Source organism: Rosa rugosa, chromosome 1, assembly GCF_958449725.1.
Source record: "Rosa rugosa chromosome 1, drRosRugo1.1, whole genome shotgun sequence".
NCBI classification, from domain to species: domain Eukaryota; kingdom Viridiplantae; phylum Streptophyta; class Magnoliopsida; order Rosales; family Rosaceae; genus Rosa; species Rosa rugosa.
The window spans coordinates 6302398-6318398 of NC_084820.1; the positions used below are offsets into that span (position 1 = coordinate 6302398).

Below are 16001 nucleotides of genomic sequence, written 5' to 3' on the forward strand. Positions count from 1 at the left end.
ACTGACAATAATTTCGGCCGAGAATCCATTCAAGAAAGGAATCATCTCAAGGAAGGAGTTCGAGTCAATTAATGGTTTCAATTGTGAAGATTTTGGATATCGGCCAAGTCAGAGCTTTATGAGATGAATCAATCCTAAAAGGAAGGAGAATCCTAATTAAATTCCATGTCTTGGAGGACAAGTTAGCTAGGGTTTTGATTTGTATATATAACACCTTGTAACTCGTTGTAAAGGGTCCTGCACCACACAAACAAATCAATATACAACTTTTATTCACAAACTTTTCTCTTGCCATCTCATAGGTACTTTGCCTTCGATTCAACTTTCATAACTCGTTTTTTATTTCTAGTCTCTTAGTTTCAATTCAATACCTTACATTCAAGCATTTTACTTTTTTTGTTTATTTACTTTATATGCACTTTAATTATCGCACTTAGGAGTAGTTCATAACGTAGAATTCTCGTCCATTGATCTCTTTCGGCCGGTCCGGATTGGGTCAATGTGATTCACTGTTCACACACATATCATCTCACAACGCTTTGACAACCGAGTCCTCTTCACCTTCGTCTTCACCGTGATTTACGAGTACCTTCACCCGATAGATTTCTCGCTTATCACCCGAACATTTGAGTTTACTCAAGAAGTGAACGTGATAGAAGATCCCAATCAGGATTGACGCCTAACCGAAGTCCTTGCAACAGAGGCTTTAGAACCTAACGGCCGAGAGGGTTCCTTCCTCGGCCGACAATCACTTGAAAGCAGTCAGGTACAAGCGCAAATCAGATCTGAACCTCGCTCGGCCATTCGGCCGTGAGTTGGCACGCCCGCGCAATTTCAGAAGGACTATTCAACCACAAGTCCCTCGGCCCTCATTTCGGCCGAGATGATTTTGAGGTAAACATTAGCTGAGTTGCTTTCGAGTTATAATGCATTTGATTCGTACCCGAATACTAAATTCTTACTGTCAGATTGAGTTTTCTTAATATCAGAGTTTTGACTTGCACTGCAATGCAAAGATAACTCCATACTCATATTTAGTTTAGTTGTTGAAGCACCGAGGCACTCCCCTTATCATTAGGAGCAACCACCTCTAAATCGTCAATCAAAAACCTATCCTTATAAGCTTCATCAACTACTATATTAAGCCGACTTTGTTGGAAATGCCCTCAAATAATAACTCGGAAATTGGAATCTCCAATTTAAGTAGAATTTCTTGGTCCGCCTTTGGTTTGGTGAACTAGGACAACCAATTGCTTTATCTTCTGTTTTCTGTTCCTTGTATTTTATCTAAAATCATTTGATTTTTTGACATGATTATCTTTTGGTAATTTTTGAAGAAAAGAATCCACAATTCTGTTATGACCGGAGGAAACCTCCACTTCAAATTTGACTGTAGGAAAAGATCTGCATTAGCAGTTCTTTTCTTTTAGTTAATGAAGAATGCCACCCCAAACCAAGAAGTGGGTCCTTTCTGTTGCATAGTTACATTCCTAGAGTCTCTATAAAGCAGTTGCGTTGCCACCCGTTCTCTCACAGCAACTAAACCAAACCAAACTCTCTCTCAAATTCTCCACCCTATCAAATCCATACACTTGAACTCTGCCATTCCTCTCTTTTTAAATACAAAAAGCATCAAAAGGAAAGCGTGTGTGTGCAAAAACCAAAACCAAATCCCCATATATACAATATTCAAGTCCCGTAGTGAGAAAAAGCAAATTCAAAGTTCATTGCTTTGAGACGGGCTTTCCTGGGTCTCTCATTAGATTTTCTCAAACAATGTGGAACTCTAACATGTTAAGGGCCAAGGCCAACATGTTCTTCCTACTGTTTCTGGTTTCATGGCTCTCTTCTGCTTTAGCCTCTGTGGGTTATGACCACAGGGCTGTTATAGTCAATGGAAAGAGAAGGATTCTCCTTTCTGGGTCTATTCACTACCCCAGAAGCACACCTGAGGTACTAAAATGCCAATGCAGTTCATATATAATTTGGGTTTTCAAAGCATTCAAATTCCCGTCAGTCTTTTGTAGCTTAAATTCTTGATGTTCTGGGTTTTACAGATGTGGCCGGATTTGCTTCAGAAGGCCAAAGATGGAGGCTTGGATGTGATACAGACCTATGTCTTCTGGAATGGGCACGAACCCAGCCCAGGAAAAGTAATATTCAAAAGCATTTTAATTTTCTGTTTTCTCCTCCAAAATATCTATGCTTTTATACTCATTGGGAGCTTTATTTGTTATTCAAAATTTCAGTATTATTTTGAGGATAGATATGATCTGGTCAAGTTCATCAAGCTGGCTCAACAACATGGCCTATATGTTCATCTCCGGATTGGCCCTTATATTTGTGCTGAATGGAACTTTGGGTAAGCACCCAAACATTGATCAAGGTTTTTCGTCTTTGTTAGGTAAACATGGCCATATTCATGACTCTGTTTTTGCTCTGTTTTCTGAAACAGAGGATTCCCTGTTTGGCTGAAATATGTTCCCGGAATGGTTTTCAGAACAGACAATCGTCCTTTCATGGTTGGGGCACTAAGAATCTTTCATCACATATATAAAATAAGATTGTGAGTAAAACAAAATTAGCTAATTTTAATTTTTCATTACTGTTTTCCAGGCAGCAATGGAAAAATTTACACAGAAGATTGTGTATATGATGAAGGCAGAAAGGTTGTTCCAAACTCAGGGAGGTCCTATAATTCTGTCTCAGGTGAGAAAACTTGCTCAACTTGGTCTTTGCTATATTTTTAGCACTGGGTCAATATCTCTATTTTTTAAGTGTTTTTTTACCCTTTTGTTTTTTCTGCCAAGGAAAGTTTGGTATTAGGCAGTCAAAGGGGAAAGTAACTTATATTGTATTTTTTTTGTTCAACTTGATTTTGACAGATTGAAAATGAATTTGGACCGGTAGAGTGGGAAATTGGTGCACCTGGTAAATCTTATACTCAATGGGCAGCTAAAATGGCTGTGGGTCTCAACACTGGGGTTCCATGGGTTATGTGCAAGCAAGAAGACGCCCCTGACCCAATTGTAAGCTATTTCTGCACATTTTTTTCGACGCTTTCAAGTTATTTTCTCACAGTTGTCTTTCATTAAGTGTGGTCATTTTTTGTTGTTGGGTGTTAAACAGCATATAATGAACTTGACTGTGCTTGTCCCCAGCAGTCTGGAGTTTTTTATGAATTTGGTTTAGATGTCGCAGTCCCCACGCTAGCTTGGTTTGCGATTGTTTTAGTTTCCATGAGATGATTCGTCGAACATCTTTTCCCGCATTATTTGCTGGTGAACATGTTAAATAATCATCTTTGCTAAAGCTGGAGATTTTGAAAGTCCATTATTTGGGTTGGTTTAGTCAGCAACTGAATCTGTACTGTCCAATTATTTTACGCCATTTAAAACCAATAAACAAAAGCTTAAAAGATTGTATCCCCTACAAAAAGGAAGACTCAAGGTATCCCTATCCTTATCTCTGACACCTTGTCATTTATTATGTGGCAGATCGATACTTGCAATGGCTTCTACTGTGAAAACTTCACTCCAAACAAGAACTATAAGCCCAAAATGTGGACAGAAATCTGGACTGGCTGGTAAGTCTCACATGTTGCTTCTTGACAGAAATCTAGAACTGATTGCTGTGGGTACTATTTCTTGTATTGTTCTTCAAATCTTTCTAATGCCCACTCTTTATGTAAACTTCACAGGTATACAGAATTTGGCGGGGCAGTTCCTACTAGACCTGCACAGGACTTGGCCTTTTCAGTTGCAAGGTTTATACAAAATGGTGGTTCTTTTGCCAACTACTACATGGTAATTATTCAGTTATTCTCCTTCTATATATTTCCCAGCTAATTTTATCTTTACTGATGTTGGTAAAATTATCTGATTTTTACCTTCTTCTTTTACTCTGATTTTGTTATAGTACCATGGGGGAACAAATTTTGGCCGAACTGCTGGCGGTCCCTTCATTGCAACTAGCTATGACTATGATGCACCTCTAGATGAATATGGTATGCAAATAGGGGATTAGCATCTTGACTAGGTTCTTTGTAAATTTTGACTCATAACCCTCACCTTACACATTTAACATTAGGGACACATTTAACATTTCCCTAATGTTAAATGTGTAAAGTAAGGGAATTGGTAACATCATCTTACAGCAAGTCTATTATTTACCTAACACATGCTTTTGACTATTTATTCCAGGACTACCAAGGGAACCAAAATATAGCCATTTGAAATATCTGCACAAAGCCATCAAATTAGCTGAGCCAGCTTTAGTGGCTACTGATGCTGCAGTGTCAAAACTTGGAAATAATCAAGAGGTAAGGGTTTTCAAAGTGGAGCTATTTGAAATATGCACAAAGCCATGATAAAATAACTGTGCTATAAACCTTATTAAATTTCACTTCTGTGATTTGTTACTGTGATTCTCAAAGTGGTGATTAAATACTTGTAGGCTCATGTATACCAGTCAAGATCTGGTTGTGCTGCATTCCTTGCAAATTACGACACAAAATACTCCGTGAGAGTGACATTTTGGAATAAGCCATATAACCTGCCACCTTGGTCCATAAGCATTCTTCCTGATTGCAAAACTGAAGTTTTCAACACTGCAAGGGTGAGGAGATATTTGGACTTATTGCTTTCCTCAGTCTATGAAGTCCACTTTCTTTTTTATTGGTTAAAAGTTTTCTAGTCTCTCCATGGCATTTTTAGTCGGAAATTCCTATAATGTATTATTGACATAGAGTTCTTTTCTAAAGGTTGGCCAGAGCCCGCCAACGAAGATGACACCAGTAAGTCGCCTTTCTTGGCAAGCTTACATCGAAGAAGTTGCCACTTCTACTGATGAGAAGGCATTTACATTGGTCGGACTTCGTGAGCAGATAAGTCTCACTAGGGATGCTACAGACTACTTGTGGTACATGACAGAGTAAGTACTTTACAATCTTTTCTAGACTTTCTTCATGTTATTTGCTTTTTCCAAGTTACTCATTGAAATTTCTGTTCCTCAGTATCACAATAGGTCCTAATGAACAATTTTTAAGAACTGGAAAGTACCCCACTCTCAAAGTCGATTCAGCTGGCCATGCCTTGCATGTTTTCATCAATGGTCAACTATCAGGTAAATGAAAGTTTGAAAGGGGATCTGCTCATGGAACATTGGAGTACTCCTGTGAATCAGCTTAAGTTTAACAATTTATCTACCTTTACTGCAGGATCTGCTTATGGATCATTGGAGTCCCCCAAGTTAGAATTTAATCAGGGTGTGAAGCTGAGAGCTGGCATTAACAAGCTTGCTTTACTTAGCGCTTCTGTTGGTCTGCCGGTTAGTTCCCTCAATTCTCTATCATGATCGTGGTTTTTATTAACTCTAGATATAGAAACTGACATATGTGCAAAACAGAATGTTGGTGTGCACTTTGAGACATGGAATGCTGGAGTTCTTGGGCCGGTCACATTGACGGGTGTGAATTCGGGAACATGGGATATGTCACGATGGCAATGGACCCACAAGGTTTGTTGTGATTTCATTTTTCTTTTTCACTTTCTTCACCAGCAAACCTTTCTTTTTGAGTTTTTGTTAACCCCATTAGCAAGAATTGAAGCTAAGACTTCTTAACTTTTGTTGAGCAGATTGGTATGAAAGGTGAAGATATGAGCCTCCATACCATTAGTGGAAGTTCCTCTGTTGAATGGGTACAAGGATCACTATTGGCTCAAAATCGACCCCTTACATGGTACAAGGCTATTTTAAGTGCACCACCAGGAAATGCACCATTAGCTTTAGATATGGGTAGCATGGGAAAGGGTCAAATGTGGATTAATGGTCAGAGCATCGGACGCCATTGGCCAGCATATATAGCACGCGGTAGTTGTGGTGCTTGTTATTATGCTGGAACTTATACTGAAAACAAATGCCGAACAAATTGTGGCCAGCCCTCTCAGAGATGGTGAGTAAAGTTCATCTTCATTTCTATACATTTGTTTTGTGAATCGGAATGATCATGATTGAGTTGTTGTTTTCAGGTACCATGTTCCCCGCTCGTGGTTGAAGCCAAGTGGGAATTTATTGGTTGTGTTTGAAGAATGGGGTGGTGATCCGACTAAGATTGCTTTGGTAGCAAGAAGTTGAGTTTCTGAAGTTTCTGGAGGAGATCCCAGCAGAATTGAAGATTACAGCAATAATGAAGTCTCATATTAATTCGTCTTCAATACATATATAGGCCTTTACTTTACAACCATAACCAAATGTAAATAGTGAAAATGTTTGGTTATATACATAGCCACATAGGTATTGTATACTAGGTCTACATGCAAAGTATGTATTCCTTAGATATGCGCAAGCATTTTCTGTATCTGTAAAAAAGTGTGGTAAGAGCAAAGCAATTTCTTTTTGCTTGTAAGAATAAATTGAGAAATTAATAGTCTATTTTGAATGGCATTTTAGCTTAATGACCTTCATATCATGGTCTCTGAGAGAGTTCAGAAACTTGCCTTCCTTACAAGTACTTTTAGTACAGCAGAAAAACAGACTAAGCATGGTTTTCTTTGAAACAGATACGAGTTCTGTGACTCGAGACATGAATGACATCCTCTGTAGACCTCTACTTCTTGTTCTCGATGCCTTTGCTGATGCAGCAGCGCCCAATTTCCATCATCGATTTTAAGATGGATTAGGTACTTGCTGCCCTCCATGAAATCAGTTGAACTCCATGAAATCAACTTCTCATCTCCTTCGCCGTGCTTCAATCCGCCCTTCTTACTTTCCCTTGGCTGAAAATGGCACCCAACGTCATTGAGACAATGGTGGCAACCAAGCAAGACGCCTAGCAGGTTTCTCTATTTCAAGACATTTTATGCAGACCAGGAACCACATGGTTTTGCTTCAGATCAATGCACATTGCACTACCTTGTGCGTATTGAATCCATCTGATCCTCTTCGCCGAGTCTAAATTACTTGGGGTGTAAGAAATGACAGACAGACAGACAGACTTGCTGGGTTGTCATTGCAAGGGGCTCAATAATGTCATGTCTTGGCACACTGTCAAATTGGGCGTGAGGAAAATAGAAGCACTAGCAAAATGGCATCTTTGATCAAATTGAACTAGCTAGAAGCTCAATCCCAGAAGCTAGACCCGTGATGCAGTAGTATTTGTCACATTTCTAACTGCAAGTCCACAAAAAATGCTGCAGAGACAATCCAGGTGGCCCTGTACAAAAAATTTGAAAAAATACCAAAAAACAAAATGAAATTCATTCAGTTTTCAATTATTGAAGATTGCTTCTTTTTTTTTTTTTTTTTATTAAAGAAAAAATCTTTGGTAGTTGAAATTGACACCTTGATATGAGGAATCAAAACCCGTGATGGAATAATCATCTCCTCCTCCAAACACAAAGAAACTCTTTTCTGCCTCATAATCCAGAATGACCTTAACGCCACAACAAACACAGTCCGCCGCCACCCAATTCCCGCCCTTTGATCTGAACCGGCCGGCCCATGGTGAGAACTACGGCGGAAAAAGGTACTCTCTTTTTGAATTTGAACCGAGTAAACTATGGTCTAACATTCGGGAATTCTATTTCTTCCTTGTATGTTTGGTCTGAGAAAATCCATCAATTTCTGAAAATATCAGTTCCTACAGTCTCCACTCTGCAGTGCTGGTTTTTGTCTGTCTACGTGGTGCCAATGTGGCATCCATGTAGGCAGAAAAATGTTTCACCAAAGTGTCTTCCCTAGTAGGAAACATTTCATTGAGGCACCCAAACCACCACGTGAATAGTACGCCGACCAATCAAAATCCTCCGTGTATTTGCTCATATTGGTAATTGGTTGACTTACACTCCACGTGGTGGTAGGGCGGCCATGTTGAAGATCTTCTCAAATAAAAAGGAATATGTATTTTTACGTAGAAAAAACATTATAAAATAGAATAGTATTTGTAATTTGGTCATTTTTTGTTTTATATATATTGTCTTTTGAATCATTTTTGACTTTTGTAGTAACTTTTTATGGTAAGTCGGTTTTTTTTCTTTTTTCCTTCCAAGTTATAGATGATGCTTTTTTAGTAATTAAAACTTCTCTTTTTTGGTGCAATCAACAAGTTTTTTTTTTTTTTTTTAAAGGACTTTCCTGTAGAAATCTTTGTGTAAGAAAGATGAGTTCAAGGAGTGGAAGGCACCCATTTAGGCCAATATTTGTAGAACCTTTACGCTTGTGATGTTTTCCATTCTCTTTTAAGCCTGTAAAATGCTTCACGTAATAAAATTCCACATACCTTCACCAAGACCCAAAGTTTTTCCTACTTTTGAAAGAGGTTGTCATTGTGATATGATCTGGTATGGAAAGTAAGCTACAGCTTAAAAGAGCTCAGTATATTGGTTTAATTGTTCTACAGCCTCTGGTTTTAATTAGGAAAGTAACTAACTGCTTAGACCTTGGCTTAGGATAAGGTTATTACTTGCTCTTTAAGCCTTCCTATTTGGTCCTGGAAACAGGAGGTGACAAAAAAGCATTATAAATTTGCATAGACTCTCATTGTTTCAAGCCACCTGCAAACTTCGAGATTTTCTGAACAATTTCTCTTTATTTTCTTTGTATTCTCGAGAGTTGAGTGTATTTGGTGTTCGAGGTTGAGAATTCTTAGTAAATCATAATCTTATTTGTCCATGGATTTAGTGCAGTCAATGTGGAACGGTAACAAGTTGAGCGCCAATGCCAACATGTTCCTGCTATTGTTTCTGTTTTCATGGCTGTCTTCTGCTACAGCCTCTGTGAGTTATGACCACAGAGCTATAATAATTGATGGACAGAAGAGAATTCTCATTTCTGGTTCCATCCACTATCCCAGAAGCACACCTGAGGTACTAATTATGCTATGTGAATTCATATTCATACTGGTTTCTTGAGCCCTTTTGGACTTATACGATATCAAAGGCATTGCATTCAAATTACTAATAGTTTTTATTGCATGTGGTTATAGATGTGGCCTGATTTAATCCAGAAGGCTAAAGATGGAGGCTTGGATGTTATACAAACCTATGTGTTTTGGAACGGGCATGAGCCTTCTCCGGGGAAGTATTATTTTGAGGATAGATATGATTTGGTTAAGTTCATCAAGCTGGTACAAAAAGCAGGCCTGTATGTTCATCTCCGCATTGGTCCTTATGTTTGTGCTGAATGGAACTTTGGGGGATTCCCTGCTTGGCTCAAATATGTTCCGGGAATTGAGTTTAGAACAGACAATGAGCCTTTCAAAGCAGCAATGAAAACATTTACAGAGAAAATTGTCGGTATGATGAAGGCAGAACGACTGTTCCAAACTCAGGGAGGTCCCATTATTCTGTCTCAGATAGAAAATGAGTATGGACCGGTGGAATGGACAATCGGCGCCCCTGGTAAAGCATATACCAATTGGACAGCACAAATGGCTCTTGGGCTTGACACTGGAGTCCCATGGGTAATGTGCAAGCAAGAGGATGCTCCTGACCCAATTGTAAGCTGTTCTGCATATTCTTTTCTGTTAACTTTGCCTGTCACATTCTTTGCTGAAGGTTTAGACTTTAGAAATCAATTTATTAGGGGATTGCTTTGTCAATAATTGGATAAATGTTAACATTCTAATAATTACAAGAAGACTATCCTAATTTCTAACTCTTTATCATTTATAATATGACAGATCGATACTTGCAACGGTTTCTACTGTGAAAACTTCACTCCAAACAAGAAGTATAAACCCAAAATGTGGACCGAAGTATGGACTGGCTGGTAAGTCTCATATCTTTGCTTGTACATTATTTATTTTCTTGTATTAATGTTCTTCAATCCTTTACAACTCTGCCTCTTTATATGAACTATATAGGTATACAGAATTTGGCGGGGCAGTTCCTACTAGACCTGCACAAGATTTGGCATTTTCAGTTGCAAGGTTTATACAAAATGGTGGCTCTTTTGCTAACTATTACATGGTTAGCTATTATCCTTTATATTTCCAGCTTATTTTTTTTTTCTTTATGATGTTTAATATAGACTACATCTTCCGATTTTTATTGTCTTCTTCCCATTTGTCCAGTATCATGGAGGAACTAATTTTGACCGAACTTCTGGCCTTTTCGTTGCAACTAGCTATGACTATGATGCACCTCTAGATGAATATGGTATGCAGATATTATTAGCATCCTTATTGTATACGTGGTTGTTATAATATGTTAGGTTCATAATTCTTACTTTAAACATTTGATCCTTACCTTACTAAACCTAAGAGAAAATCTGTTGTGTTTCTCAAGTATCGAATATGAAGTGGATAGTGCAAAAACAGGTTATTGATAGATACTGATTTGCATATGTATGCCAGGACTACCAAGGGAACCAAAGTGGAGTCATCTGAAATATTTGCACAAAGCCATCAAATTAGCTGAGGCAGCTTTAGTGGCTACTGATCCTGCAGTGACATCACTTGGAAAGAGTCAAGAGGTAAGGTTTTGCAGCAACCTAGAAAATGACTACATGTTACCAAGTTATGCTTCTTTACTATGATTCTCAAAGTCATGATTAATGGTGCAGGCTCATGTATTCAATTCAAGTTCTGGGTGTGCTGCATTTCTTGCAAATTACGACACAAAATACTCGTCAAGAGTGAGCTTTGGGAATAGGCAATATAAGCTGCCACCCTGGTCTATAAGCATTCTTCCTGACTGCAAAACTGAAGTTCTCAACACTGGAAGGGTGAGGAGGAAATGTAGTTCATTATGTTTGACAATTTGATTTGTTTCCATTTCAGTCTAGAAAGTCCAGTTAATTTTTACTTGGTGATTCTTTTATGTATCTTGACATGAGGCTGTTCTTTGTAAAGGTTGGCCAGAGCCCGCCGGTGGATATGACACCAGTAAATACCACCCTTTCTTGGCAGTCGTACATCGAAGATGCTGCCTCTTCTACTGATGACAATACATTTACATTGGATGGGCTCTATGAGCAAATAAATATCACTAGGGATGCAACAGACTACTTATGGTACATGACAGAGTAAGTGTTTTAAGCCAATGCCTCAGAGAATAAGAACCATACACTCCTCTTTTTCTGGGTTGTTAATTAATAATATAAATTTTTGTTACTCAGTATCACAATAGGTCCTAATGAAGAGTTTCTAAAGAATGGATCTTACCCTCTTCTGACTATCGATTCAGCTGGACATGCCTTGCATGTTTTCATCAATGGTCAACTATCAGGTAGATGAAATAGAATGACAGTTTATGTTAATCCATGTAGTGGTGTTAAGTTTTAATTAAAGTATACCTTAATTGCAGGAACTGTTTATGCAGGATTGGCATCTCCTAAATTAAGATTTAATGACACTGTGAAGCTCAGAGCTGGCATCAACAAGCTTGCTTTACTAAGCATTGCTGTTGGTCTGCCGGTTAGTTTCCCCATTCTCTTGTGATCATTGTTTTCAAAAACATTTAGAGATGGCAATTGACTTGAATGCTTTTTCTGTTGTACAAAATGCAGAATGTTGGTGTGCACTTTGAGACTTGGAATGCTGGAGTTCTAGGGCCTGTCACATTGAAGGGTCTGAATTCGGGAACATGGGACATGTCCCGGTGGAAATGGACCTACAAGGTTTGTTATCTTTCAGCATTTCTCCTCCACTTTTTATACAGCTCCCCTTTTCTTTTCCCCTTGGAAAGAATTGAACCAGACTTAAAAATTGGTGGCATGTATTTTGTGAGCAGACTGGTATGAAAGGTGAAGCATTAAGCCTCCATACTGTTAAGGGAAGTTCTTCCGTTGAATGGGTAGAAGGACCACTATTGGCTCAAAAACAACCCCTTACATGGTACAAGGTAAGTCAACTTCATTGTAAATTAATGATACTATTAAGGGTTTAATCAAAAGCAAGATGCTAATTTGTGCTGTGATATTTCCAGTCTATATTTCATGCACCACCGGGAAATGCTCCATTAGCTTTAGATATGGTTAGCATGGGCAAAGGTCAAGTATGGATCAATGGTCAGAGCATCGGACGCCACTGGCCTGGATACATAGCACATGGTAGCTGTGGCAATTGTTCTTATGCTGGAACTTACACCGAAAACAAATGCCGAACAAATTGTGGTCAGCCGTCACAGAGATGGTGAGAAAAGTTGAACCTCTTAATGTTATGCCTTTGTTCTTTGTTTTGTGAATTACTGTTATCATAACAAAGCTGTTGTTTTCAGGTACCATGTTCCGCAATCGTGGTTGAACCAGAGTGAAAATTTGTTGGTGGTGTTTGAAGAATGGGGTGGTGACCCGAGTAAGATTTCTTTGGTGGCACGAAGCTATGAAAGCTTAGGGCAGACCCTCTATAACATAGAGGGCGGCTCCAACCATTTGAGATTGCAAATGTAGACCGTCAAAAATGTCTGGTTTGGTTATGTACAAACTACTACGCAATAATATGATATATTTTAGTATCAAGATCTTTTGCGACCAAAGTCGAATGAAATCCCAATACTAATGCTGTAATGCAATGACATTTTTTCACATTCATGAAGCACAAAAAGCAAATCTCTGATTAATGACTTGAATGACATTATCAAGATCATTCTGGAGCTCTAATACTACCCGTCCTTGATGGCTCCACTGCTCCAATCTACGGCAGAGATCCATCACCACCACATCTTCATCATCAACTTTGAGTTGAATGAACCTCTTGATGCATTTTATCAAGTATTTGCCTACCTGCATTTTCACCCGGCAAATAAAGTCTCTGCTAGCCTCTTCAGTCTCAAACAGTGAAGAACACATGCTTTCAACAATATCGGTTAAGCTGAAGACAAGAAAGGCACCTGCTACAACCTCTTTTTCATTACATTCATCACTCCATGTAATTGGGTTCTTATTCCCTCTGGAGTTCCATTTTACATGCTTCAATCCGGGAATCTTAGTTTCCCTTGACTGAAAAATTCTACCTGTGGTGGCATAATGCAGCAGCAGTTCTAATCCATCTTCATTGAGATGACTGGGGCAACAAAGCAAGATACCTAGTGGGATTCTCCGGAACAAGACATTTTTCTGCAGACTAAGACCACTGGATGGTTTTGTTTCAGATGATGTACCATTGTTAACAGTTTCACTACAGTACATTGTGCATATATTATTGAATCCATTGAGCCAGACTGCAATGCTTTGATCATCATACTCTCTTGTGGAAGTATGGTCCTCTTCACAGAGTTTGAGTTTCTTGAGTTTCTTCTTGTAGAATGTTTCTTTGTCATGTGACTGTTTAAAAGCCAGGGACTCTGAATGTTTAATCAAACAATCAGCCAGCCTATCCTGGTGAGATTTACTAACAGGACTCAAAATCCAGGCAATGTACCTTGCTGCAGCAATAGAAGGTAGTTCTTCATAATGTGTTTTCCCAACTTTGGATGCCGCCAATAAGCATAGTTTATGACAAATGTCGAGGGAACCTTTCCCCGAGAAGAGCAATGCAGAAGCAAAGTAGAACCAATCTGGGAAGTTGATGGCCAGAGACCTAGTATGCAACATTTTGTGGATCAGTCTTTCATGTAGGACTGAGATGGTGCACATGACATCTTTTTTTTCACATGGAATGATGCAGTAAGAAATTACCAGATAGATTTGTGATCGACTGTCGCAACCTTCAGTATAGGTGACTTAATAGATGGATAAAGTTGAGTTTTGGAAGAAGGTACTGGTTCACTCGTCTGGCGCACTAATTGTAAGAAATCATCATAAGAGAGGGGTCCAGCCAAGTTCCTTAACAACTGGTGGTTGTAAGGAAAATAAGCATTAGAAAATGGTAACCTTCCTCCCAATTCTGCTGAAATGTCCCAGAACATGGGTCTCGAAACCACATCTAATGTCACTGAGACCAATTGAATTAGAAGCTCAAGCACAGAAGCTAAACCCCTGATGCAAAAGTAAGTCAACAAATCATATCAAATTAGATTAGAATCTTGTACTGCGAATCAATTTTGCAAACAACTTCAATTTCTTCAAGCATGAGAAATGATAAACCAACATATATTAATAGAGAGAACTTAAACATCCTTGTCAATGAGAATGTACTCACGTGACTAAAAACCATCTGTGTAACAAAGCTCTAGCCTCAACAAACATAATGGGAGAAAGTACCAAGGATATGATGATGGAGCGCCACTCAGTACTCTCATGGAACTCCTTACTCAAACAAAGGAAGGGCCTCCTCATGGCTTCTTGCAAGATGTTTGAAACATCGCGCTTCAAAACTAGCGGATGAAGATACCAGACCAGCAATCTGCAGACATCAGAACTCCCAAATTTGTAACGGCGAGAGCACAAAACAATGCTAAAGAAGCTTGCAAAGCAGCCAAAACCCATTTCCAAGTACCTGAGAGATATTTTGTTGTTATCAAGCAAGGTTGCTCTAGGCAAATGACATAGCAGCTTTGAAATCAAGCTATTCCTCGCATCCACTGATTTCACATCACGAATGAGCGTTGACAGCTGCCGGTACAGAGATGCCGAACTTGCAACTCTTACAATGGCGCACAGTAAAGACTCCGAAAGCTTACCTTCAAACAAATCGAAACTACACTCATCTTAGAATTCAATCACAAAACTACTAATTTCTAAAAGATGCAATCTTGAATACCAATTTGAACTCAAAATGTGAGCTAGTATTAGAGTCTCTATACCCACCATGTCCCTCCAATTTGCCAAGAATCTCAGCACACGATTCGATCAAATTACCGCAATCTCGGTGAGAAATAGAGCTCCCGATCATCAAGACTTCATCTTTCGGAGACCGAAAGACGTCGCAACGAATCGAAGACAACAAAACAGTGACAATTGTCTTCACCGAATACTCAATCACCGAATCAAAAACCTAAGCAATTACAGTAAAATTCCACAGATAAGAAACCCTAAATCAACAATTTCGTTTACGAAGGATCAATAATAATTTGAGAGAGCTGACCTGGGGTGCTTTGAAGCACATCAGAGATAGGACGGCGTCCAAAACCCTAACCCTAGAATTGTCGCTGACGTTTAGGGATCGGTTCAGATTGGAAATGGATAGGTCCAGAGCAGCTTCGTCTTGTTCTTCTTGGGTAGTGCGATGAGGCAACGACGTGTCGTTTAAGTGGGAAGCGAGCCGGGCGAAGAGATCGGTCAATTCCGGCACGGTGGTCATCGTTAAGAAGACGACGGTTGTGTGGGTTCGCGCCAAATTGAGGCAATTTAACCTTATCATTTTTGGGCCGATGTACAGGAAGCCCACGGCCCATTGATAATAGCAAGGAGAAAAAAAGTCACAACGAGAGTTCGTTTGTAGAAAATTACATATAAGTGTCATTTTAAAATCTTTAATTAGTGATAAAGCCACCTAAATCCTTTTGTACACATAAGACCACTTTAGACCACAAAAACATCAGCTTCTTTTTATGCTATACCTATTTTGCCCTCAACCTTCTCTCTCTCTCTTTTTCGATAGAACTGATACGTTTTCAATTCTCATCTCTTATATATATATATATATCTCAAATCAAGATGTTGTTGCAGACCTCAGAGGACGTCGGCGACGACCTGGAGGCATGGCGCGACTATCCCTCACAAACCAAATCGATGTCGTTGCAAACCTCACGAGATCGCCGGAACTGAATCTCCGACACACGATGTACGACGCCGTTTCGGGACTGGATCTCCGACGCACGATCTGGATCTTTGATGCACGACGCGGACTGGAACCAGATCTCATATTCTCTCCTCTGCTTTTCTCTCTCTCTCCGGCGAAACACTCCTCTCCACCATCACGTCGGCGACTGGAACTGAATCCCCGACAGACACGCCGTTTCGCGACTAGATCTCGGACACACGAAATGGATCTCTGATGCACGATGGATCTCAGCCTTGGCTCCGGCAGCACCCTTCCTCAACGCCATCGACGATTCTGTTGTCGATTCCATCTCCATCACCTTTCTCAGTCGAAGCCGAACCAAACGGAGACAAGCCGG

General features: G+C 39.4%; 3 protein-coding genes across 4 annotated transcripts; 2 read left to right on the top strand and 1 right to left on the bottom strand.

Moving 5' to 3' along the window:
• The first annotated feature begins 1520 nt into the window (after positions 1-1520).
• LOC133713125 (beta-galactosidase-like) lies at positions 1521-6442 on the top strand. Its single transcript, XM_062139248.1, has 17 exons — positions 1521-1953; positions 2058-2153; positions 2250-2362; positions 2456-2522; positions 2617-2709; positions 2886-3029; positions 3498-3586; positions 3701-3806; positions 3919-4006; positions 4203-4321; positions 4456-4617; positions 4763-4932; positions 5015-5124; positions 5219-5328; positions 5407-5517; positions 5637-5953; positions 6030-6442. Exons 1-17 carry the CDS (start codon positions 1777-1779, stop codon positions 6133-6135), a joined length of 2178 nt encoding a protein of 725 aa, XP_061995232.1. The 5' UTR covers positions 1521-1776; the 3' UTR covers positions 6136-6442.
• Positions 6443-7398: 956 nt separating this feature from the next.
• On the top strand, positions 7399-12392 carry LOC133713109 (beta-galactosidase-like). 2 transcript variants are annotated; one of them, XM_062139233.1, is made up of 15 exons: positions 7399-7525; positions 8680-8864; positions 8984-9496; positions 9680-9768; positions 9863-9968; positions 10073-10157; positions 10355-10473; positions 10564-10725; positions 10853-11025; positions 11119-11228; positions 11307-11416; positions 11509-11619; positions 11733-11843; positions 11928-12133; positions 12219-12392. In XM_062139233.1, the coding sequence occupies exons 1-15, from the start codon at positions 7501-7503 to the stop codon at positions 12388-12390; spliced, it is 2277 nt and encodes a 758-aa protein (XP_061995217.1). In that variant the 5' UTR covers positions 7399-7500; the 3' UTR covers positions 12391-12392. The 2 variants fall into 2 exon arrangements, with proteins under 2 accessions (XP_061995217.1, XP_061995220.1); XM_062139236.1 differs by having other exon boundaries at positions 11322-11416.
• On the bottom strand, positions 12386-15295 carry LOC133713133 (uncharacterized). The gene is made up of 6 exons (XM_062139256.1): positions 14966-15295; positions 14689-14875; positions 14378-14561; positions 14081-14284; positions 13618-13917; positions 12386-13519 (listed from the first exon to the last, which is right to left on the bottom strand). The coding sequence occupies exons 1-6, from the start codon at positions 15239-15241 to the stop codon at positions 12529-12531; spliced, it is 2142 nt and encodes a 713-aa protein (XP_061995240.1). The 5' UTR covers positions 15242-15295; the 3' UTR covers positions 12386-12528.
• Between the last annotated feature and the right edge of the window lie 706 nt (positions 15296-16001).

What these genes read in the sequence shown, in the direction of transcription:
- LOC133713125 (XM_062139248.1), top strand. Translation starts at nt 1,777, where the DNA reads ATGTGGAACTCTAACATGTTAAGGGCCAAGGCCAACATGTTCTTCCTA. An exon ending in GTCCTATAATTCTGTCTCAG is followed by an intron (nt 2,710 to 2,885) that starts GTGAGAAAACTT and finishes TGATTTTGACAG; the next exon opens with ATTGAAAATGAATTTGGACC. An exon ending in GGCCAGCCCTCTCAGAGATG is followed by an intron (nt 5,954 to 6,029) that starts GTGAGTAAAGTT and finishes TGTTGTTTTCAG; the next exon opens with GTACCATGTTCCCCGCTCGT.
- LOC133713133 (XM_062139256.1), bottom strand. Translation starts at nt 15,241, where the DNA reads ATGATAAGGTTAAATTGCCTCAATTTGGCGCGAACCCACACAACCGTC. An exon ending in CACAGATGGTTTTTAGTCAC is followed by an intron (nt 13,918 to 14,080) that starts GTGAGTACATTC and finishes CTTTTGCATCAG; the next exon opens with GGGTTTAGCTTCTGTGCTTG. An exon ending in GTCGATCACAAATCTATCTG is followed by an intron (nt 13,520 to 13,617) that starts GTAATTTCTTAC and finishes GTTGCATACTAG; the next exon opens with GTCTCTGGCCATCAACTTCC.
- LOC133713109 (XM_062139233.1), top strand. Translation starts at nt 7,501, where the DNA reads ATGGTGAGAACTACGGCGGAAAAAG. An exon ending in ATCCCAGAAGCACACCTGAG is followed by an intron (nt 8,865 to 8,983) that starts GTACTAATTATG and finishes ATGTGGTTATAG; the next exon opens with ATGTGGCCTGATTTAATCCA. An exon ending in AAGTTCTCAACACTGGAAGG is followed by an intron (nt 10,726 to 10,852) that starts GTGAGGAGGAAA and finishes TTCTTTGTAAAG; the next exon opens with GTTGGCCAGAGCCCGCCGGT.